A 26,107-nucleotide genomic window follows, 5' to 3' on the forward strand; every position below is an offset into this window, starting at 1 on the left:
GTCTGATCCTGTAGTAAATGATGCAAGATCAGTTAATTGTTATTCCCTTTTACAAAGGAAGAGTATTGCTTTGATTTTGCTTTTTGATTTTTCATTTGAATTGGTGTACACAAGGTTGGGCTTTATTATCTGCTGCTTCTACTGTAAGAGTTTGTATAATATGAGCCACATGACGTTCAAGGAGGGCCTACATTCCATTGGTCACCTCGGTTACATGAGTGGGAAGCAGATGTGAACCAGGAGGAGAGAGGGAGGAGGAAAAGAAAGGCCTAGAGTTGGACCAGTACGATGTGGCAGTTTGTCTCTTCCCACTAACTCCTTGGGGAAGTTGTGGTTGGGATATGATGTATGAGAAAAGAATAAAAAAAATAAATTTTAAATGCAGGAGTAGAAAAATATTTAAATGGGTGATTTAATTATTATGGTTTATGTATTTCCTGTCCAGGAAATAGCATGTGTCTCATGAGAACACTAAGTACAAAATATTTACACTATTCCAATAGGAAATTGTCATGATTCGTCTTTACGATGTCATATAGACTTTTAAATTGTCTTACGCCACCTGTTTCCACAGCATCTTATACGCTGACATTGTTGGGTTCACCCGTCTTGCAAGTGACTGCTCCCCTGGGGAACTGGTCCACATGCTGAATGAACTCTTTGGGAAGTTTGATCAAATCGCAAAGGTGGGTTTCACAGCATTCCTTTCAATGTGAAGATGTACATCTCGGCAAATTTTCCCTCCTTCAAGAATGTTTGCAAAACTTGATTTTTTTGCTATATCCAGGATGAGGAGTAGCCTAGCATGTAAGTTCTGCACGTTTTTATCTATTTTTAGTAGTCTGCTTACATATAATTCTAGACTCAAAGTGGTGTGAGATTCTCTTGGCAACACTGTCCAGCTTGTGCTGTTTGGTATTTCCTGTAGGCATTTCCCATGCGAAGGTTTAGTCATGCTATCTTCATACAGTTAAGTAAGACTCTGGAAAAATCCCTAAGGTATCCAGTGTGCCTTTTGTACAAGCCCTTTAATTACTATTGTCTCAGTTTTATCTTGTAGCTTTTGTGCCACTTAAACAGGCATGTCAGTTCAGGATCATCATGTGTATGCTCATCTATGGGAAATCTCACAAAAACTTGATCTCAAGCTGCCTAAGATCACACTGACCTTACTTACAGAAACTTATAGACCTTCTGAAGAAATATGGATGAAAAACATTTCTTTTTGTCAGCTCTTTGCTTTTCATTGTATACTTCTTTTCAACCTAATTTTGTCTTTGAATGGTTCCCCACCACCCTTCATTATATCTATTAGTATAAGTTACTTATATATAGAAGAGTTGCTCTGCATGGGTTAGTTCATTTTGAAACAACTGCCAATGTCTTAGGAAGAAATTTTATCTACAGATGAGAGCATGGTCCTTTGTGGGTTCATCTCACCAGGGATGCTATCTTATTCTGTGTATCAGCTCCTAATGGAAAATGAGGTTAAAATTTCAGTGAGAGAATAGCTCTGCCTTCCTCTTTTTCAAAAGAAAGTGTTAAGTTTTTTAAGTTAATATTTAGAGAAAAAATAAAGGATGAAACTCAATTACTTGAATTTTCCCATTTTTATTGTGTTACCTGGTGATGTTAGGTAGACAACCATGGCTGGTAGCAGCATAATTCATGTCTACATGACGGTCTCTACTCTGTGTGTGCCTCTCAGGACCCCCATTTCTCCTCTCATAGGGATTGGAATAGGACATAGTCTCTTCCAGTGTGATTTCATTGTAACTAATTATATGTGCAGTGATTATATTGACATACGACAGATACTACAAGTGACAAGGGTTATGTATGCAAAAGAATCTAGAATGACACACTTCGCCAGTCAGAATAGATGGACATATGTGACTTCCTCTCAGATTGTCTGGGCTTCATCTGAGTCCAGCTCAGCTGATGTGGTCTGAGAGAGGATCCATTCTGGATAACAGCTCATGACACAGTTAAATAACATAAATGGAGCATCATAAGCAAGCAACCAGCCCAGCCCACTGAGTGAATACTAGGTAAAGCACATCACTTAAGCCAAGCAACTCAAGGTTATAGCCAAGCACTGTTGTGAACTTCCACATTCTGTAGATGTAAAATATCCATTTAAGAAGTGTGCAGGGAGCCTAACTAATGAGTAATTTGATTCTTTTCTTGTTTATGATACTACACTGAAATTATTTAATACATCATCAACAGTGCTATAAATAAGCATAAAAGTATGTCCTAGCTTGTAAGCTATTAGCCAGGAAAAGACACATGCCAAAACATCCAACAAACTGCACACATGTTTACAAAGACGTCATAAACCCATGTTATTCTCAGAGGAAATAATTTGTGTTTAGAACACTTTTGGTTTTATTGTATTTCACCAAAGAGCTGCTTGAAAGGTTAAAAAGGAATGTATGAAGAAGCCAAAACTGTACAATGGAAAAAGAAAACATCTTCAACAAATGGTGCTGGCATAACTGGATGTCAACATGTAGAAGATTACAAATAGATCCACATCTAGCTCCATGCAGAAAACTCAAGTCCAAGTGGATCAAAGGCCTCAACATAAATCCTGCTACACTGAACTTGATATAAGAGAAATTAGGAAGTAGCCTCAACTACATTGGCACAGGAGACCACTTCCTAAGTATAACACCAGTAGCACAGATACTGAGAGCAGCAATTAATAAATGGGATCTCCTGAAACTGAGAAGCTTCTGTAATTCAAAAAACATGGTAAATAAGACAAAATGACAGCCTACAGAATGGGAAAAGATCTTCACCAACCCCACATCTGACAAAGAGCTGATCTCCAAATTATATGATGAACTCAAAAAACTAGACATCAAAATGCCAAACAATCCAATTTTAAAAAATGGGCTACAGAGCAAAACAGAGAATTCTCAACAGAAGAATCTCAAATGGCCAAAAGACATTTAAGGAATTGCTCAACATTCTTAGCCATCAGGGAAATGTAAATCAAAATGACTCTAAGATACCATCTTATACCTCTCAGAATGGCTAAGATCAAAAACACTGATGACAGCTTATGTTGGAGAGGATATGGAACAAGGGGAACACTTCTCCACTACTGGTGGGAGTGCAAACTTGTACAGCCACTTTGGAAATCAGTATGGCAGTTTCTTAGAAAATTGGGGATCAGTTTACCTCAAGACCCAATGATACCACAATTGGGCACATATCCAAGGAATGCTCAATCATACCACAAGGACACTTGCTCAACTGTGTTGATAGCAGCATTATTCGTAATAGTCAGAACCTGGAAACAAGCTAGATGCTCCTCAGCTGAATAATGGATAAAGAAAATGTGGTACATATACACAATGGAGTACTACTCAGCAGTAAAAAAAAATGTCATCATGAAATTTGCAGGCAAATGGATGAAACTAGAAAATATCATCCTGAGTGAGGTAACCCAGACTCAGAAAGATAAATATGGTATGTACTCACTCATAAGTTGATACTAGAATGTAAAGCAAAGGATAACCAGACTACAACCCACAGCTTGAGAGAAGCTAGCTAACAAGGAAGACCCTAAGAGGGACCCATGGATTTCCCTGGGAAGAGGAAATAGATGAGATCTCCATAAGCAAACTGAGGGTAAGGGGGTGGGCAATAGAGGGTAGGGGATGGGAGATGAGAACATAAGGGAATGAGATATTTGAGCTGGAATAGGGACAGAGTAGGAGAGCAAGGAAAGAGATACTTTGATAGAGGGAAATATCATGGGGATAGGGAGAAACCTGGTGCTAAGGAAGTTCCCAGAAATCCACAAGGATGACCCCAGCTTAGACTACTAGCAATAGTGGAGAGGGTACTTGAACTGGCCTACCCTGGTAATCAGATTGGAAAATACCCTAACTGTCATCATAGAACTCTCATCCAGTAACTGATGGAAGCAGATGCAGAGATCCACAGCCAAGCACTAGGCCAAGCACCATGAGTCCAGTTGAAGAGAGGGACAAGGGAGTCTATGAGCAAGGGGAATCAAGATCATGATGGGGAATCAAGATCATGATGGGGAAATCTACAGGGAAAACCAAACCAAGCTAGTGGAAACTCATGAAATTTATACCAACAACTTTGGAGCCTACATGGGACTGGACTAGGCCTTCTGCATAAGCAAGACAGTTGTATAGCTTGGTCTGTTTAAGGGGCCCCTACAGTGGGATCAGGATCTACCCCTGGTGCATGAACTGGCATTTTGGAGCAGTTACCTATGGTGGGACATCTTGCACAACCTTGATGTGGGGATGGGGGGGGCGCTTGGACCTGTGTCAACTGAATGTATCAGGTTTTGCTGACTCCCCATTGGGAAGCCTTACCTTTTCAGAGGAGGGGATGAAAGGTGGGAGGGGTGAGAAGGCTGGCAGGGAGCGGGAGGAGGGAAGAGAGGGGGATATGTGGTTGGTATGTAAAATGAATAAAAAATTTCTTAATAAAAAAATTATGAGCCGGGTGGTGGTGGAGCACACCTTTAATCCCAGCACTTGGAAGGCAGAGGCCAGCCTGATCTTCAGAGCAAGATCCAGGACAGGCACCAAAACTACACGGAGAAACCCTATCTCAAAAAAACAAAAAAAAAAAAATGAAAAAAGGAATGTGGGGTTGATGCATATGAATGAGATGATTTGAATATTTTAATGCAAATTACAATATTTAATGTAAACAAGCATAATGATTTGGTCAAACTTTATTTCTTTTTTATTTTTTAGGAGTATTTTTTGAATTATATATACATATGTGTCTCTGGGTGGGTAAGAGGGCATCAGATTTCCTGAAGCTGGAGTTACAGGGGATTGTGAGGGACCAGAAACAAATGCTGGGAACTGAACCTGGGCCCTCTGCAAGAACAATACTTGCTCTTATCCATTGAGCCTTAAGTTGATCAAACTTTGTATTAGAAAAAAAATTATCCTAATATCACAACTGGATTCTAAATGGTTTAGCCGTGTTACTTGGTAGCTTATTGGCATGTGAAAACACTTATCAGACAATGTGTGTCTGTAGGTAGGAGTCTTCTGCAGGTTAAAGATAAATGAGAAAACCCCAAGTGTAGTAGAGAATGGCATAAGATTCTGACTCATATTAAGTCTAACTATCCCATTCTGGTCTGAATGATTCCAATATACATAGAATGCTCATTTATTTCTACCGAGAACAATCCCCCTCTGCTTTTAGGGGGAAACTATTCCAGAACATTCTCTGTGTGCCCCATGTCTTCCCCTTCCCATAATTCTTCCTGCTTTGGAAATGGGCTTGTGGAGAGGGTTGGCTTGTTCTCGGTGGGCAGTGAAGGAAACCCATGCTCTTATTCCCGCTCTCCATATGCCCTGTCCATGGGAGCTGAGTCAGCAGATCTGGCAATGGATGCTGTTGAGCAAATATGAATCACTGTAAGAGCTGCATGCAAATGAGGTCTTCTGAATTCTTCTTCCAGGAGAATGAATGCATGAGAATTAAAATTTTAGGAGACTGCTATTACTGTGTTTCCGGACTCCCTATATCTCTCCCTAACCACGCCAAGAACTGTGTGAAAATGGGATTGGATATGTGTGAAGCCATAAAGTAAGTGTATCACTCAGAAATACTGTTTTAGGGCAGAACAATTTTGAGTTGTGTTTCTCACTGCAGCTCTTTCTATTTTCTGTGTTCTGGCACTAACTGTACACTTAAGGATAAATATGAGGAAATAGATCTACTGGCATGAGAGTTCCTCAGTCCAGAGAAAGACTGGCACTTGTGTTTAGGGTCATTGTTATCAACCACTGATTTCAGAGATACTGAGTTAATAAAGTTTGTTTCAAAGCTGATTCAAACAAACTTCACTTACTGGTTCCACAATTTGTGTTACTTGTTGATCTCTGGAATGATTCCTGAGCTGATAAAAGTAGTTTGCTTTCTTACACCCCCAAATAATGGGTGACAGACTGGGTATCTCTCCTCCATTCTGGGAATTCTTTGTTCTCTTTCTCACCTGAAGGGACAGCGTTTGTATTCCCATTATTGAAGCATAAGATGAGTCAGGAAGTCTAGTGAAGGGATACCCTTTGGAGGAAGCCACTTATTTTTTACATCAGTAGCCCATTTGGGGGCAATTTTAACATGCTCCAATGCCATCATTATGCCACATCCCAGGCCATTGTGACATGCTAATGGTTTTCTTTACTGGGATGTACGATGACAATCATCTGTTCTTCACAATGTGATGCTGTCAATCTGTGTTTCCTTCCTCGTTTCCCCTTGAGGAATTCTCCCCAAGTGCTAGGATCATCTTCCTGGACACTCCTTTTGTAATAACATCTTAAGTTATAAATAAGTAAGCATTGCCCAATGTTTCTATCTCCACTTCAGAGAAATTCTTCATTGGCCTCTGTTAATGGTTATCAATAATCATGAAATATTAGAGACAATTTTTAATTACATTCCTTTTCATAATATATTATTAAAGCCTTTAAAATTATTTTCCTTTTTAATTAAAGAATGTGTTCAATTGATAAGATTTAACCTTCCGTATGTGTGCTGAAGTTATTAAGCATCCCAATAAGTTATATTGTTCGTTTGCTATCGTTTATCAGGGACATACACCCTAAGAAGCACTAGAATTGAAAATGGTATTTGAAATGGGGTCTGATACTGCAAGACAGTAATGTTCAGACATTTGGGTTTGAACACATAGCAGGAAGTCACATACAATGGGTCAGTTCTTGATACATGTCAGTGGGAAATATAAAGACAGTGGCCCAAATGCTTTGTCACCACTGACAACTCCAAGCAAATCCTGGAGCTTTGGGTCTACTTCTGGAGTGGTTGGGAGATTATACCCTTCCTCTTGCTCCAAAAGAGCAAATGGTCCTCTGCCATGGGAGGGTCCCTGGTGGCATTGCCCAAAGTCTGAGAGGTTCTGGATAATAAAATGCAGTGAGATTGGCCATGCACTAAATGAATAAAAGGGCACTACTGAAATATGAACATTTCTCTTCTCTTTAGGAAAGTGAGGGATGCTACAGGGGTTGACATCAACATGCGTGTAGGAGTGCATTCTGGGAATGTCCTGTGTGGGGTGATTGGTCTCCAGAAGTGGCAATATGATGTGTGGTCTCATGACGTCACTTTGGCCAACCACATGGAAGCTGGAGGAGTCCCTGGGTAAGACAAACCTTGAATTTTTCTCTTTGAGCTGGTGGCTCAATTAGACATGCAGGCCAACAAGAGATCCTGGATTGCTGAGCTTTAGATGGCTACTCTTGCCTGTGCTGGTCTCATGATACCTGTGTCAAGTGTCCTCTTACGAAAATCATTTGGCCTTGCTTTCAGGTTAGAGTTAGAGTGTGTACCTAGAATGTAAAAAACTCTAGATTTATTCCCTAGCAACACACACACACACACACACACACACACACACACACACACACACACACACACACAGAGGCTCAAGCCCCAATTCTACAAGTCTTTTAGCCTGTTGTCAAGCATTATGGATATCACATAGTGAATTCTGAACCTTTATTTGTTTGCAAATTGACGAATATTGACCTGAATTGCCATTGCATGTTTTAGCACAGGAATGGCATCACTCTAGAAGTGGTGTATCTACAAGTAGGAGGAGACTAAGGACCACAAGCAGCCATAGAATCCACGCATCTACAAGCAGTATCATGAGCAGCCATAGAATCCACGCATCTACAAGCAGTATCATGAGCAGCCATAGAATCCACTGTGGTTGGATGTCAGTCATGTGACTATCAAATGTGAGGGCCGTGATGCTAAGAAGCACAAGGGCAAGCATGGCGGAGGAATTCCGTGCTCTCATACAGCTGAGCACTTCTGCTAGCACATCCTGGGTGCAGATGTTAACAGATACTCTCACATGAACATTTGGTAAAATCCAATGTTTTCTGATGAGGTGCACCACACCTACTGTACAGGTTTCTGTGAACTCAAAGAATCTGCAAGTGTTAGTCACTGGTGACCTCTACATGCCATTCTGTAATGGCCAGTACAATATGAACTTCCATTGAAGTCAATATCTCTGAGGACACACTGGTTTTCCTTCACCTGGAAGAGAAATTATTCCCCAAACCACAAACAAATAGAACACCTTTCTTTATATTTATCCCTTTACATGTTTAAAATTCAATTTCAGACGTGTTCACATTTCTTCAGTCACTCTGGAGCACTTGAACGGGGCTTACAAAGTGGAGGAAGGAGATGGTGAAGTAAGAGACCCGTATTTAAAACAGCACTTGGTGAAAACCTACTTTGTAATCAACCCCAAGGTCAGTACCACTGTACAGTGTAGATAATGAGCTCATTATTTCTGTGATTGGGAAGCAGGTAGTGGAAGTATTGTTGCAGGTAATGCTTTTGGCTAAGAAATGGCTAAATCTTCACTCTTAAAACCACTTTAAATGCAATGGCTTGATTATAGAAGACATTTTGTAATGATGAATTCAAATATTTATTCAGAAAATAGTTGAAATGTATTAGCTGTCTGTATGCTGAGGGGATGGATGAAGGATACTGGTTAGGATTATTGTAGAGGTCTGTTGTGTTAGTGTGTTTTGTTGCATAATGCTGCCTATGAAAAGCTTTCAGTGTGTATAGCTTTGAAACCTGTGAGTTGAGAAGAAATAGAGATTTTTATTGAAGCCATCAAAACATAAAAATCTAGTGAGATATAATAAGGTAAGTGTATGGGAAAAGAGAGAGAAATGTTCATGATTAACGAGTAAGTCTCATAATCCATTTGTGTGAAAACTTAGATACCTATAGACCTGCTCCCCTTGTGTACCAAGAGAGCCATCACCCTGGAAATAGGCAGACAGGAGGACACTGTCTCTTCTTGTGTCCACACTGCCTCTAAGATGAGATCGAGGGACTCAGAGCTTTCAACGCTGCTCACTTCTCTCAAATTCCTGCCGAATGGGTATTATCATCATAAGACCCTGAAGCGCTGGGCAGTTGTCTAATGGTCTCCAAGTGGCACAGCTGGTAAATGGTACAGAAAGCAGGAATATGGGCTTCTGAGCCATGCCAACCAAGTTCACAAAATCAAGATCAAATCCATGAACATTTGTCTACGATTGCTTCCCTATAGCCTGGGTTTCACCTATTAAAGGACACACTTCTAATTAGCTTCACTGTTGATCTGGAGGCAAGTGTCTGATGAGTATCATGAGTGGCAAGCAGTGAATAAGTGACAGGAAAATGTGGGCAAGAACATGTATTCAGGCCAAGAGCACCAAAACACCTCGGATGACCAACACAACCAAACCTAGTTATAAGACCATCCAATCAAACTAGAGCAGATCCCTAGTTCCTCTGAAGGGTTCACTTTGTGCGTTATCATCCATTAATATATCTAACACTTCTACTAAGTTTCTATTGCAGGTGAGTTTTACTGTCTAAAGAAAAGCAATTGACTGGGCCAAATGAGGCTGGAGCAGGACCAGGGGAGGGAGCAGGGAGGTTGGAGTGTACCAGTTTTGATGCTGTTTCTCCTCCCAAGGGAGAACGACGGAGTCCCCAGCACCTCTTCAGACCTCGCCACACTCTAGATGGGGCCAAGATGAGGGCATCTGTCCGCATGACACGGTACTTGGAGTCCTGGGGAGCAGCCAAGCCCTTCGCACATCTGCACCACAGGGACAGCATGACCACAGAGAATGGGAAGATTAGCACCACGGTATGCCTGCCTCAGAGCCATGGGCATGGTGGGAGGGCTGGGAGCTCCTCCAGTAGCAAAAGACTGTGAATCTCCAAGCCAGAATGCATGTCCACAGTGGTGGTTACCTGAGTCCATGGGGCCATGGAATCTAACACAGAGGCACTCTGCTCTTTAACTCCATAACCCAAGATATCATTATTTACCCTACTGACTGTGACAAAACTATTTAACCAAGTTCTTTTTTATCTTACAAAGTAGAATACCATGAGCATATTAATGGGAGTAGACATGAAGGCAGATATCCTGCTCATGGGCATTACCAAGACTATTCAAAACCCAGATGCTCTGGCTCTGTAACAGCAGTGCCTGTCCCATCACTGTAGGTCCCTGTTCTGGTTCCAGCCAGAAACACCAAAGGTCCTAACAATGGGGACTGGTGCAATAAGATGCAGGAAAGAATACAGAAAATCGATCTAGAGTAGAAAGAGTAAACACGGTTCGATGATTGACATAATCCCAACAGTAGACTTCAGTCTTGAGACTGAGTCCAGTTTCACGTGTAATGCAGTGAGTGAATTAGGATGCAGTTGAGATGTGATGTGATGTGATGTTCTGTGATTCTCACTGGCTGTGAATGAGCATGGCAGCCTGTCAGGTGAAAGTCAAGTTCCGTCTTTCCTCCTCCCCCTGCCTCGGCAACAAATCCTTAAGTCCAGCAGGTGGAGGCTATGGATTAACTGTATCTGCTTTTACAACTTCTCCACAGTTTTTGAATAATTTACGTTATTTTTGAGATTATCCTATAATTACATCATTCCCCCCTTCGCTTTCTGCCCTCCAAACTCTCCCCTGTATCCCTCCTTGTTCTCTTTCAAATTCATAGACTCTTTTTTCATTAATTGTTGTCACATACTTAACTTAAAAATTGATGTAAACCAAGAGAAGATGTGAGTGATCCATCATCAGAGGACAGTGGTGGGGCAGGTGCCTGGAGTTTGCATTCTAATGGGCAGTGGGAGATCACAGTGGAGTAAGACAAATGAATAAGGTTACTTCAAGTACTTCAAGTACAATAAGCCCCATGAGGAAGGTACATTTAAGTGTATCAGGAAGTGAATGGTGTCTGCCCTGGGTGGAAAGTCTCAGGGGAAGAGCAAAACAAACTGAAAGGAGCCGTCAGGAGAGCAAGGTTGAGTCCCTCAGAGAAGTGAGTGTGGTGTCTGGTGGGGGCAGAGGGGAGGTGGGGGTGGCTGGGAAGTCATCAACAACCAGCAAAAGGAAGGTGTCTAAGGTGAGGTGACAGGGTTAAGAGTTCATATGAACCTTTTGGGGTATCTTAAACTAGGGAGTGTGGTTGATATATTGTGCACCCCAACAAACTTATCTGGGGGTCAGAGAACAGAACAGCCATAACATTAAACATAGAGGTTAGGCAGTGGTAGCACACACCTTTAATCCTAGCATTCCAGAGGCAGAGATCCATCTGGATCTCTGAGTTTAAAGCCACACTGGAAACAGCCAGGCATGGTGACTCACGCCTTTAATCCTAGGAAGTGATGGCAGAAAGCAGAAAGGTATATAAGGCATGAGGACCAGGAACTAGACCTGGTTAAGCTTTTAGGCTTTCAAGAAGCAGTTCAGCTGAGATTCATTTGGATAAGGACTCAGAGGCTTCCAATCTGAGGAAACAGGATCAGCTGAGGAATTGGCGAGGTGAGGTTGGCTGTGGTTTGTGTTCTGCTTCTCTGATCTTCCAGCATTCACCCCAATACCTGGCTCCAGGTTTGATTTAATAAGACCTGTTAAGATTCGTGCTACAAGAGAGGAATATGACAAATGTATGCTTTGGAGTGATGGAGCATGACTGCAGAATTTCCAAGGGAGAGCAATGACCTCTCCTTCTAAGAATGCAGCAGCAGACACTGTGAGAAGCACATTCATGATCTCCTTGGAAAGTGGAGCAAATAAGACTTGATGGTGAAATGGATCCACACCACCAGCATGTCCCACAGCTGGAAAAATGATGATTAACTGAGCTGACCAATGCAAAGGAAGTGGGTTACTTAAAACGGCAAAACCAAGACCTTTCTAGTAACCACCATCAAATTGACTTGTCTTCCACGTATCTAACTCCAACAAGGAAGAACATTGGGTGGTTTTGCAAGCCTGAAACTTATGGGGAGGTTGAAACTGGAGGTACCATCCTGAGGCCGTGGTTGTAGTTGGCGGTGGGGCTGAGGAGCAGGGTGAAATCATCAGGAGAGAGGGATCTGTTATGGGAGGCCTGAGGTATCCTGGGTCTTCCTGCACTCAGGACACTTAGAAAAGGCATCCCAGAACTCTAGTGTCCAGTCGCCAATTAAAATCAATATTCCCAGTCACAAAAAGCATGAAGCAGAAGTTTCTTTGAATTTACTGTTCTAGCTTTTACTTTTAATTCCACTACAAATGTACAAACGTGTCCCTGTGGTTGGTCGGTCTGTCTGTCTGTCTGTCTGTCTTTTTTGAAACTCTTGCTGTTATTATGAAGTGAGATATCTACCTGTCAGCCCTGACCTGTGTCTCCCTTTCACTGTTTCTGGAACTCCCATTGATCGTGTGACATTTCTTCTTTCTGACCGTTTTCTCTTGAGCCCACACATTTAACCAGTGATGCCATTTCTCACAGCCTGGATTAGTGGTCAGCCCTTGGATGGACCACACACGTTTGCAGTTCCTTATATTTTTTAAAGACCATCTAATGTGTGTGTGACACCACAGTTGATTTCCAGATGACTGTGAGTCTCTGACAACTCCATTGAGGACTTCTGGAGGCCACCATTTAAAGCCAGATCTGAACATTTCAAGATTGTAAACTTTAAAAAAAGCAAAATTGTGCTGTTACCCCCAGGATCCCCGTGTTCTATGTTTATGAATTATACCAACATTTTAAGTGTTAATGATAAGCCCTTTTTCTTCAGATGGGTTATCACTTAGTTATTTAAACTATATTCACCATGATGGGTTATCACTTAGTTATTTAAACTATACTCACCATGATAAAAGAAGAAATATGTGCCATCTTAGAATCATTGCCACGTTCTTCCTGAAAGATGTTTTTGACACTAATTGAGTTTCTTTTTTTTAATTGCAGGATGTGCCAATGGGTCAACATAATTTTCAAAATCGCACCTTAAGGTATGGCTTGTCGTTGACTATTAATTTCTACAGGCATATTGCTTGTTATTTATTTCTGAGAGTAATTATCATCAGTTAGAGCCATTAAAGGTGTCTTCCAAAAGAGCAGCTACCATGAAGAGCCCTATCAAATTACTCCCAGCTTCTAAAAATAAGAATATTAGTGTCTTGTTAATAGGCTTGAGAGAGAGAAAAGGAAAACACCACCTGCTCGACTCTTTGCGCATTAAATGTTTTCTTGAAATCACTCTTCTGATTAGAGATACAGAGTTTTAAAAAACCTGAATTGTTTTATATTTTTTCAATTGCTACTTAGAATCTATGTTTGTTTTGAATCCCAAAGTTGACCCAAACTGCCCACCCTCCTCAAAAAGGAAAATCTTTTCAAGAATTTCCTCGTGTGCCCTGCCACTGTCCACAATAAAATCATATTGCTGTGCTGTCTTTTTTGTTTAATTTTATGTGTTTGAGTGTTTTTGTGCATGTATTTATGTGCACCACATTCATGCAGTGTCCACAGAGGCCAAAAGAGGGTGACGAAGTCCCTGGGGCTGGGGGTTCAGATGGTTGGAAACTATCACATGAGTGCTGGGAACTGAACCTAGGTCCTCTGCAGTGGTAACAGGTGTTGTTGTTAACCATGGAGCTTTCACTCTGGGCCCCACTACAATTTTAACCCCACTCCCTCTATCTTTCATTATACTGTAATATTGGAATAATTAATGTAAGGTGTTAGCACAAAAGTTAAGGCAGCTTTCCATTCCTTACAAAGCTGCCTTTGAGGTTTACAGAAATGGAAGAAAAATATAAGATCCAACATATTCCCTTGTAGAATACTCAACGTATCCAAGTGAAAAGTAAACACACCTGTCAAGCCTGTTTGTTTTCCCAGAACCCTTCCATATGACTGCTGCAATTAACTCTAATTTGTATTTTGCTAATTTGAAATTTTAACATTGAAATGTAATACTTGCATCCTTATGTTATGAAAAAGATAAGACTCTTGGGATTTTTTTTAAACATGTTATTTTCCCATGATGAATACCATATTAAAGAGAACTTCAAGTAGTCTTAAGAAGATCATAAAATATCTCTTTATCTCTAAGATACCTTGAGAAGGCATCACCTGCCTGAGGCTGGTAGGATGCTCACACATGTGTAAACAGCTCCCCTCAGGAACTTCTGCTATCTGTATTCATCACCTTGCAGCTCAGTTTCAATGGACAAGATACAGTGGGAGATGCTTCATAGGACCCCAGCACTGGGCAGGGAGGTGAATTTGGTGGCCTCTAAGCATGTGGAGAGAACACAGCTTTTGAGTAGGGCTCAACGGACTTCCTCCCACTTCTGGGCTCTGTGACCTGGACCCTTACAAACTTTTCTGAGGTTTTTGTCTGACCAGGACACTGATTTCTCATCACATCTTCTATGCCTCTCTAAGTGGACTTGCACGGGATGTAGGGTTGGACAGATGTAAGGAGGAAAGCAATCTAGATGAGTGTTGACACATTGGAAAGCAGGATTGGAGAACTGAGCAGTGGGGAAACTGAGCTCAGATTCAGGGGCTAGTGGAAGGTCAGAGAAATCAGCGGTGCTGAATCAAAGGGACCTAGTCAATCAAGATGTCTTGGTGATTGGAACAACACGGTGTATAGGTGCCTTATCCTCTCCATAGTGGAAGTCACACAAATGAGAAATCTGTGTCTACATCAGAATCATCATGGAGATAGTCGATTCAAAGACTCATCATAACATGTACTTTGTGGCTACTTCACGTTACATTTAAAATGGTGAGCCCTGCATGGGCAATATTCACTAACACTGAGCAGATTAATGGAGCTAATACCTTAGCTTGACCTCTCAGGAAATAAGTACATTTGCCTGTGAGCCCCGAGTTAACTGTGCAGTTCCTTAGACTTGGCCAGACTGTGAAAAAGAAAACCACTGAAGTCCAGAAACTCCAGCCTCATCATGGAACTGAAATTTTAAATAAGTGTCTAAATACTTCACTTGGATTCTGTAAATGAGGGTGCATGTCCACACCAGATGATTGCTAAAGGTCTTTATCTAAAAAAAAATATGTGAATGGGATGGAGGTGAGACTTGGTGGTAGAACACAGGATGATCCTGCATAAGGCACTGTGAGTTCCCAGTACCAAACCCAAACAAAATGGGCCCCAAACCAATGTGCCTTCTTCAAATGGATTTGAATTTAGTGTACTTAAACCTCATAATGGATTTGGTTGATGTGTACAGTTGGCTCATTTCATGTCATTTTTGTTTTAGAATGAAATCTGCCCTTGACCTTTTAGAGAATGACGGAGACACAAAGTCAAAATATAGACTGTGGGAATACAAACATCACTGTGTCTCACTGACAGTTCTTTGAGATTTAATTACAGATAAATGATAAGTGTGACCTGATATGTTTGTTAGTGGTCTTATCTGTGTGTATAGGCAAATAGGACCTCAGGAGAGTGCCAGTGTTATTCCAGATTAAATATACCCATTTAGTATTGAACCATCTAGGTTCCTGTGTGTGAAGACAGGCATGGCCTCATTTAGACTGGCTACCAAGGGCCAACCTGTGCCTTTAATCTTTCCAGTAGATACTTAACTTTTAAAATAGATGCCAACCTCACTGTCTCCTTTATGCCATTCTCATGTGAATTATCCATCTTTGGCGGGGGGGGGGGGGGGGGGGGGAAGGAACTTTTAATTGACATAGTTCACTTAGAAACTGTCTCATGATGGCTGAAGATCACCTTCCCCAAGATGAAGTATGGTAATCTGTAAGTCTACAAACAGAAGCAGGCTGTCTATGAGTGTGACTTTTGCCAACCTCAGAATACTTACATTTAAGCCCAACAATTATACTAAATATATTATATAGAAATGAAACTTTAAAATGTCTAAACAAAGACTGTAGCTTTGCAAATTCTTGGAAACTGGTCGAGAAATACATCAAATATAGGAATGACTAACATAATCAAATTTCTCTAGGGTTATTTCTACAGCCAGTGTGATTTAATCATAAAATGCATCAGACCGGGGTGCAATTCCAGAGTTGGCACATCACTTAGGGAAGAAAGGTTTTTTCAAATCTAACACCAGGTACTCTCAGTGGTGATTTGAAAGTCCAGTGAGTTTCACAGAATATTAAGTCAATGTATTTACCACAGCAAGCATTATGGTCAACTTCTTCAGTCCATAGTGTGGTTTATGCTTTGTTACCATGAGAACCAGCCTAATGTTTATCTTCCCACTAACATTCTCACTCATAATGTTTCCTTTTTCATATAGGACTAAGTCACAGAAAAAGAGATTTGAAGAAGAATTGAATGAAAGGATGATCCAGGCAATTGACGGGATCAATGCACAAAAGTGAGTGTTTTTATCCTCAATCAGCTTATATCAAAGTCTAATGTGTTAATTCAGTGTAACATTTTCCAAGTGTCTGCTAGCCAGCGCTGCCATCCTTACCATGGCGAACCCAAGTGTCTCAGACCATTCATCAGTTTCTTCCCAGTGCCCTTCGTAGTAGCTCCTGTTAGTAGGATTTCTGTCATGCAATTAAAAAAACAAGTAAGTTCTGCCTAGAAAACAGCCACCTGGTCACTTAGTAACAAACAGCATGGCAAGTAGTTATACAGAGAAAAATTATGTGACAGGTCATGTGCTTTGCTTTTATTTTTTAAATTACGTGATTCCCTTTCTTCCCTCCAATCTTTCCCATGTATCCCCTTGCTCACTCTCTCAAATCCATGGCCCATATTTGTTGGCCCAGGTTGTTTGTTGTTACATAGTTTAAAATTAATAAGCATGGAGAAACTTAGATTTGTCATGAAACTCATCTCTGTCATAAAGGAACTCACCTGTGCCATAGGAGGACTCAGCTGTCACATAAAGTCAGCTATGACATAGGACCTCATCTGTGTTACAGAGACTATTCCCTGTTTCATAGAGGACTCACTTGTGTCATAGAGAAAGTCACCTGTGCCATAGGGAGACTCACCTATGTCATAGAAGACTTACCTGTGTCATGGGAGGGACTCACCTGTATAATAGGACTCAGCTGTGCCATAGAGGACCTCACCTATGTCTCAGATCTAACAGCAAGCCAAAAGCAGGTGGAATATCCAGCATGCTTAGACAATCAGTGCTTTTTAAATATTCAATTATAATGAGCAACAGCAGGTCTACATGAGAAAATGTTTACAGAAAATTTTCCGTCTCTAAAGTAATCTGCTTCACTTACTACATCAAAGTTGATTTGACAAATAAAATGACTTTCACCTTCAATTAATATAGCATCATGTAAAGTTGCAAGACCTCAGTTGCCTATCTTTGCAAAATGCATGTTTGTTCTAGACTGTCCCATATAGATATTCAGAATATGCGCAGTGTTTACGAAAGAGCCTCAGGTGTGTGTTGTACAGCATGGGTGCCAGGCTACCTTGTCTGTGCAGTGAGGCAACTTGATTGAGTGAGCTGCAAGAAAGATATGCAGAGTATAGTTGTTATCCCTGTCAGAGCTCCTTCATGTGTCCAAGGGGGCAAAGCCTTCCATCAGCCTGCACTCTCAGGGCTCAAGAGCAGTGCCTGGTAGAAGCCTGACTCTGGCTTGACTTCTGTTCCAGTGGACACTTCAGCATTCTATAAAAAAGCAAACCATGACCTGCAAGCTACCAGCAGCCAAAACCGAGGAACATGGAGAGTCATCCAACTAGAGAGAACAACAGAGGATGCTCTGTTCCCCCCAGAATAACACACATTAGAAGAAAGAGGACCAAGTGTCCACTGACAGAGTTTAGCACCAGTAATAATAACAATAGTAACACTTAAATTCCAAGCTCTAACCCAGCCTCAGTGTGTGCTCAGGTCGGACCCCAACATTCCAAGCTGCTTCTGTCCTCCCAAGGAATGGTTCGTCAGTGCTACGGTGGCCTTGCTTCATTGTTAAGGTTAACTTTGAACTGTTGATTTTCTTTGCGTCATTATAATTCAAACACATGCACTTAAAAATGGAAGGTTCCCATTCAGATTTTTGCCTAAGGAATGCTTCCTGATGTCTTAACTGCTTCTGTCATAAGTTTCCCAGCTGAAATAGAGAAGAGCTCCGTGCTGTTCTTGAAACAGAAAAGGGAACTGTTGAAAGGGAAGCTCTTTGGCCTTTGGGTTGGGTTGGCATTGATTATGTGTTGTTGTGCCCTAACCATTAACTCCTGTTGGTTTTTGGTATAATGATCTTCTGGTTTCCACCTAAGGATGCTATTGGGACTGGATTACCAATTAGTGTTTCTTGTCCTTTATATAAAACAGTGATTTCTCTGCAGATTGGCATGTATTCAGTTCAGCTTCAGAGCAACAGACTCACACACCAACCTTTCTTTCCTGGGTGTGTGCACAGAGCTCAGGGTCAATCGCTTCTGTCTGATCTGAGATGGCCAGTCCTATCAAGTCCAGCCCTGTTCCTATGACCTCATTAACCTTAACAATACCCAAGAGGCCCCCACATCCTAGTCCAGCTGTGTTAGAGGTCAGGGCCTCAACATATGGAATGGAGGAAGACACGAACATTTAATACACAGTAGAGTGGCTGCCTCTCTGCCTCATGGCTTCGGTTGTTTCAGAACTTGCCTTCCAGTGCACAGTATTCTCAGTGAGGATGGGGGAGCTGCTTCTGCCTTCTTCACACAGGCTCTTACTTGTAATCTCTTTTATTTTTCCTAGACCTAGAAAGATAAATCACAGAAGCAAAACCACCATAAATTAACAGGGAAGCATGGACAGCATAGGCTGGGCATAGCTGCAGTTTCTTTCTGCCATACGTTACATCAGATGGGAAACATCGGGAGACCATGGATACCACATATACATTTCCTGTTCTCTCCGTTACTTCTGTCTGCCCCGTCCTCCTCTCTCCCCGCTTCCTCTCTCCTTCTACTCTCTCTTCCCCTGACTCTTTTTCTCCCTCAATATCCTTTTGATTCCTGTCCTCTCTTGCTCTATAGTTCCAATTTCCAAAAAGAGGATCTGACCTTCTCAGCCCGCACAGATTTTTTCTGTTCACTTAGCACAGTCAGGTCTGTGAACAAACCTCGGTGGGAATACTGCAGGTCTAGCATATCAAACAGACAGGTCATAATATTAAATGTGAATGTCTTACAAGTCATTAGAGGGAATGCAGAGCCCTTCAGGGGCTTCACAGAGACCGAGTCTATGGAAACCACGTAGTCTCTTAATCCAAAGACACCAAAGTCAGATTTGCTCACTGCGTACTGCTTCAGGCAAGCCACAGGTCAGACAGGCCTTGCTGTGGGGAAAGGGAAGTGAGCATGTGGATTTGTTGGGATTAGTTGTTTCCTCAGGGACTCCTGGCTTGTGGGGTACCATGCTGGGCTTGGGCAATGCTAGGCAGGTGAGTCCTGGTCCTGGGGCCTTCCTGTTCACCTGCAGGACACAGGGTCTGTAAACTTAGACATGGAGGTCACACCCTGATGACAAAGGGAAAACTGATTTTATTTCCAGTTTTTAAAGTTCATTCTTATTTTATTTACAATTTTCTATTTTCTGGAAGCATCTTTAAAATTACATTCTGCTGTTTTGATAAAGGGGGAAAACATTTGGGGTAATTTAGCTGCATGTGCTATACATGTCCTGATAAATACAGTTGTAACAGTGAGTATAATAAAATTTATTCGGGGGCCAGTAAGATAGAACAATAGGTAAAGGAGCTTGCCACTAGGCCTGACTACCTAAGTTCAGTCCCCAGGACCAGAAAGAACTGAATGCCCCAAGTTATTCTCTAACTTCCATACATCAGCAGGGGCGTGTATATGCCTAAGCACACATGTGCACACATGCACACAAAAGCCATTAAAACATAATAAAAATTATAAGTCACATAAAATTTCATTATTATGTTACTTTTTATTTTCTGGGTATTTTAATAGAAATTAACTCTTGATTCCTAATTTAAAAATTTAAAAACTGCTTCTAGAAACTAAAAATGTGTTAATAAAATAAGAGTGAACCTTAAAAAGTGGAAATAAAATCACGAGTTGAGTCCTACAATAGTCTCATAAACTAGAGGCAAGTCTACATCAGCTGCAGTAATAAGAAATACCAATGAGGTGGTATTTTTGAAGCCTGTAGCTCGGCCTTCGGTAAAGCAGCATGGTTGACAATTGCACTTTTAATGGTAGCTCTCCCAGAATACGCCATTGACTCCGCAGCTCAGCTAGAAGCAGGCTGTTGATAGTCTTGTCTTCTGAGTCAGTCAAGGTGACTTGGTGACAGTCTGATAGTTAGAACAGCAAAGGTATCTTAAGACCCTGGAGGAAATCCCACCTCAGCCTTACTCATCTCCTGGCTGCTATGTCATTAACCATTGTCAAACATGCAGGCCCGCTCCCAGAGGCCTAATCTCTGGACTCTTGTTGAGTGCTTGGCCGACAGACCATTTCACTTCTTGTTCCGGGATTTCTCACAAATCTTTATCCTGTATCTCCCTAATTCAGTGTATTGCAAATGTGCTATATTAAGAAATTTGGATCCAGTAAGATGGCTAAGTGGACACATGAGCTTGCTGCCAAGCCTGATGGCCTGAGTTTGATCCCTGGGACCCACACAATAGAAAGCGAGAACCAGCTCCTTCAAGCTGTCCTCTACCCTCCATCTACATGCTGTGGGGCACATGTGCCCCCCCAAATAAATAATAAACAAATAAATAAATACCATTTTAAAAAGAAATTTTTGTGATTTGGTAATTGTTGAAATAGTCATATAATATTTTTGGAAATTTATGTAAAACATATTTATCTAAGATTCCTAATGCATGTGCTCAGGTAGATAGGTAGGTACATAAATACCTAAATATAAGGATAGACAGATGGATAGGTAGGTAGGTAGATGATAGATAAGTAGGTAGGTAGGTAGATAGATAGATAGATAGATAGATAGATAGATAGATATAATAAAAATGCCAAACAACCACATCTAGATGTCTATGTAAATATGTATAGATATAAACATATGAATATATAAGCATATACAGTTCCACATATTTGAGACTATTAAATTTTTCAATTAGAGAAAGTTTTACTTAAGGAAGCTTAAGAAAGTAGACATGTGCCTCCTTCAATGACTAGTGGGGCAAACCTATCAGTAATGATTTCTTCTTGGTATTTCCAGGTACTTTTCTTGATCAGATTTGGACTGTGGCTTGTATTTCTGTAATCACAAATGTGAGAAATTGTGTCCTTCTGTCTCACCCTTATCTCGTTTTATTGTCAAATGCATGGCCCTATCAACCATCTTGTGTTCTGTTCCTGTGCTCTGTGCCCAGTGTTGCTGTTGCCTGGGGTTACACTAAGCATCCCAGTGAGAGGCATTCTCCTTATTCTGCCCTCACTGTATCTACCTGAAGCAGATTTATGGAAGTTGATGGTGTGACAGGGTGCACACACCCATATAATTTTTATTTATTTTTCAGTATCAGGTTTATGTGCTTAATTTGTAATGTTGTAGGTTTAGGTCAACATTATAAACCAATGGATCTTGATATTGGTTTTTTTACAATTTAAATTTAAATATTATTTAAATAAGTTTAAATAAAATTTAAATAAAAATTTAAAATATTTTTAGTAATTGTTAGTTGGGTATATTCATTGTACATAGGACGGGGTTCCATTAAGACATTGTCATACCAGTATATAATATATTTTTACCGTATTTCCCTCTACCCCTGTATTCTTTATTCTGTATTCTACCTCCTTTATTCTCACTTTTTTCTTCCTTCCTCAGCCCCCTCTTCCTTGATTCCCATAAACAAATTTCTACTTTAATGAGTCCAGTAACTATGGAAATCAGTATGGAGGTCCCTGAAAAAAAAACTAAAAATATGATATGTCTATATATGACCTGATTATGCCATTCCTAGGAATATACCCAAGGGACTCTTAAGTCAACAGATCATGGCAATGCTTGCACATAAATCTTTATTTTCAGCAACTTTTTGAAAACTTTCTTCTGACATGGTTTTTACTCTCGAAATGACATTTAAGGATTTTTGTTGAGTGTGGAAGCAGCAGCAGCTCAAGGTGCTTGCCATAATCTGAGCACTGAGTACTGCATACAGCACTTCCCACGGCCAAGGAGAAGGGGCCTCTCTAGGCCCTGAGTCCTCCAGCAGAGGCAGCGGCCATCGGGCTCCAGGACCGACCGCCTATGTCTACATACGACCTGATTATGCCATTCCTAGGAATATGCCCAAAGGACTCTTAAGTCAACAGATCACAGCAATGCTTGCACATAAATCTTTATTTTTAGCATTTCTTTTGAAAACTCCATTCCAACATGGTTTTTACTCTCTTGAGATGGGAAAGATGATAATAAAAGGATTTTGGGGTGAGTGTGGATGGAGCGTGGACATGGTTGTATCCTTGGAATGACTTCTTTTTTTAGCTATTTAATTTGGTTAAATTTAGTTTCAACTTAATATGACAATTATATGATTTTCCCAAAAGGGCATTGTGTGGCTAGGTATGTTACACTTATAGATCCTGCTATACTTGTAGCCATTTATAGTTTGCAAACCAAATAAGTTGGCATTATATACTAAAGAGATATTCAGTTTAGCATGGTTTACATTCAAGAAAGAACAACACTGGGTGGTTTTTTTTTTTGTAAATACTTTCAGATTCTTGGTTAGATGTTTGATATTGTCTGTCTTTCTCATTTCCAGGCAATGGCTCAAGTCTGAAGACATTCAAAGAATCTCCCTGCTTTTCTATAACAAGAATATAGAAAAAGAAGTAAGCCATTTTTCCTCCTAAAATTATATGATTTTCTTTCGGAAATAGTAGTTTTGATTTCATTCATGAAACTGGGTGGATATTTTTAATAAAGTTTTCAGTTAAATACTTTGCTAATATCTGTGTTTGAAACTTTTATTGAATTTGTTCTTTGACGATTTCAGACATATACTCAGGGCATTCTGGTTTCTGCAACCCCCAAACTGCACTGCCTCTAACTGGGCTGGGAATACCTGGGCCAACTCTGCTGCTCCCAGGCACGCTTTCAGCACATTTCTTTTTTCCAAACTCTTCCCCCCACCCCAGGTATTTTCTGCAGTCCTAGTAGTAAATGATGCATGGCTGAAATTCAGAAAGAATGGGAAGAGGTAATAGCTAATGTCTGACTGGTTTTAGTGTGAATTTTCTCAGAAAAGCCTTTAAAACAGTGGTTCTCAACCTTCCTAATGCTGCAACCCTTTAATTTAACATTTCCTCATGTTGTGCTGACCCCCAACCATAAAATTATTTTCATTGCTACTTCATGACTGTAATTTTGCCGCTGTAATGAGTCGTAATATAAACATCAGTGTTTTCTGATGGTCTTAGGTGACCCTGTGAAAGCGACTCATTCGACTCCAAAGGCATTGAGACCCATAGGCTGAGAATCACTGATTTAAAAGAAAATAAATGTTCCTAATAAACTGACAATGTCATTACACAAATTGTTCTAATGTTGACAAAAGTCAGGGGGTTACATCTAGCCTCTGTGTTAAGGATATTAGAAAACTCGAACTTTTAATTTTGCTGCATCTAAATACTTTGGCACCATGATTCTTAGTGAACCAGTTTAGGCTCAAATAAGCAGCAGATGTTTGATTTTTACAGATTTGTTAAGCACAGGTTAAAAAAATCACCCAGGAAGGATGTGTGGTTCTGTTAGGCCACCTGCACTCCACTCACCTCTGGTTTTGTGTTGATCTAGAAAAAGAACAGGAGTCAGAGGTCATGTCCATCACCCAACCACGTAATTACAAGCTCAGTTTGAGCAAAATGCTTAGGTTCCTGGCAGCATGCTTAACTGTTATGAAAATTCTGCTCAAAAGGCTCAGTTCATTGTTTCATAGAAACTGAATGAAAACATCAAACATTAAAAGTCTTTCCAAAGTCCATGAAAGTTGGATTTTATAGGCACACACAACTGGTCAAGAAGGTCAGTTGCCACCTTCTCAGTTAAATACTTTGTCTACAAATTGTTGCCAAATTAATACTTAATACACTCTTACCCCTGAGTGATGCTAACAGATACTGAAGGCTGTTTATTACTTAAAACTGTCACACTATGCAGATACTGAAGGCTGTTTATTCTTCAGCTGTCACACTATTCCTTCCTGCTGGAAGCCCTTGGTTAATACCAAAAAGCAGTTCCATCTCAACACAAAGCCCTGGAGAAGTTCAAAGACAGGGAAGGAATGGAATGCCTGAGAGAGATCTAATCACATTCCAGCAATTATGCTAATACAGAGCCTTCATCAGCATGCAAATCGTCCTGGCTATTAAGTCACAAAATTCAGTAAGAGAGGCATTCTCCTAAGGAGAAGGTAATCATCATTAGGAATGCAGCTTTTGAGCAACTGTACACACACTCGCCATGTGTACATATCCGCAGATGCCAACACTCAGGCAAAGTCAGGAGAACACTGGGATTGAAGGACTTGTTCACCCACCTACCCACAGCCTGCACTCCTTGTTAAAGGGGAGAGAACACAGCAAGACATGTGGACAAAGAATCATCAAGAGACCTAAGGGAGAGCCGTCTTCTAACACCAAAACCTGAGTGGCTGAAACCCAAGAACTGCATCCGTTTCTTCCTAACTTGGGAAACAGGCGAGGCCGATGTAGATGATAGAACCCGGGAGCATTTGCAAGAAGTTACAGTGCCATTTCACAAAGCTTTGCCTCCCTTAATTTCATTATGAACTCGGTTTGGGCAATCAGTGTAGCTTCTTATGTAGAAGGCTGCCTTCCGTCTTCCTGCTGCAGATCCTAGGGCTTCATATTAAGTGAGTACCTTAGCACATTAATCATCAATATTAATGTGAACTACGGTCTGCAGTTCCTTCAACCAGAAACAGGGACAGAAATAGTTTCTGCCTCCCTGTTAGCAGGGAGGGTGGGTCTGTTAGCAGGGTTGTGCATTTAGGACCTAAAGCACTCAGAGTTGTCAATTAGAAACAGAGGCCGTCACCACCACCCGCCACCATCATCATTGATACAGTGGTGTCTGGCTTTGTGTTCCTGACTAAGTCAACCAGGAGCAGTCCTGGAGAAGCAGCCAGCGTGGTCAGTCTATGGTCCTGCATGGTAGACAGAACCCCTACTGATGGTGCTGGACAAGAGAAAGGAGACCCACTGGGCCACCCTCAGAACCAGTCCTACACACCTTTTGTCTTCTATCTTCATCCAACACTCTAAGTAGCATTGAGATAAATAAGGAAGTAAAATGCATATGTCTGTCATTTTCTTGGTGCTGTTTTAAAGTGTTATTATTTGGAAAGTCATTCCTTTTCCCCAAATAATGCCAGAGTAGGGGAACTGGGGTACAGGTGAGATCCACTGAGCCCTTCCACTCAGCTTCTTCTGGGGTGTTTCCTTCCTTTACTGACTTGACTCTATTACATATAAGTAGGTTCCTAGTTCTTACACTCATATATGACAGCCTGCGTAAGACACTCACAGTTCGTCTGGAGGGAGGACACTCTACCTGAGGTGGAAGCCACAGCTTGTTTCTGCAGAAATCTGCGACTTACAAGCGTCACCCTGTCCCAGCTCCAGTGAAGGGGCTGGGTAGCTGTGTGCAGCTCTTCTCCACAGCATCCATCCGCCGTTTCTCACAGTGTCCCTTTCCTCCTCAGTACCGAGCCACTGCACTGCCTGCGTTCAAGTACTATGTGACCTGTGCCTGCCTCATCTTTCTCTGCATCTTCATTGTGCAGATTCTTGTACTGCCAAAGTAAGTCCATCAGCCTACCCCTGGGGATTCTCAGCTGGGGCGCCTCTCCATGGGAGTCTGCATTTATCTAAAGGATATGCAAGAATACTAATTTACAAACAGAGGGGCCATTAACCATATCACAGCACTGGTGAGGCTAAGACTTAGTGATAGTAATACTAGATTTTCCATTTGGCTATTCTGACTTTCATTATATAATTTTTTATAAATAAATTTGACCTTTATTCCTTGATCTGGGTATTACTCTGATTCCCAGTCTGAAAAAATTAGACCAATATATTTTTATCTACAAAGATCTTGATTGCAAGGTATTTTGATTTCTTGCAATACCAGGGACCAGACCAAGAGCCGTAAGTAAGCATGTGAGTTGAGTGCTCTACCATGATGCCGAATCCCCAGACCAAA

The 26,107-nt window shown here is 41.1% G+C and overlaps 1 protein-coding gene across 2 annotated transcripts in view; it reads left to right on the forward strand.

The window, feature by feature from the left end:
* The window catches only part of Adcy2 (adenylate cyclase 2), a 382,099-nt gene that overhangs the window by 268,709 nt on the left and 87,283 nt on the right, over positions 1–26,107 (forward strand). For both annotated transcript variants that reach the window (XM_052742939.1, XM_052742940.1), the window contains exons 6-14: positions 575–686; positions 5,486–5,613; positions 7,036–7,194; positions 8,192–8,324; positions 9,557–9,733; positions 12,849–12,892; positions 16,196–16,276; positions 22,641–22,710; positions 25,605–25,702. In XM_052742939.1, coding sequence (XP_052598899.1) covers positions 575–686; positions 5,486–5,613; positions 7,036–7,194; positions 8,192–8,324; positions 9,557–9,733; positions 12,849–12,892; positions 16,196–16,276; positions 22,641–22,710; positions 25,605–25,702 — 1,002 coding nt within the window. The remainder of the gene's footprint in view (positions 1–574; positions 687–5,485; positions 5,614–7,035; positions 7,195–8,191; positions 8,325–9,556; positions 9,734–12,848; positions 12,893–16,195; positions 16,277–22,640; positions 22,711–25,604; positions 25,703–26,107) is intronic.

The sequence above is a fragment of the Peromyscus californicus genome, unplaced genomic scaffold, assembly GCF_007827085.1.
Source record: "Peromyscus californicus insignis strain IS unplaced genomic scaffold, ASM782708v3 Scaffold_18__1_contigs__length_77618521, whole genome shotgun sequence".
Lineage (NCBI taxonomy): Eukaryota > Metazoa > Chordata > Mammalia > Rodentia > Cricetidae > Peromyscus > Peromyscus californicus.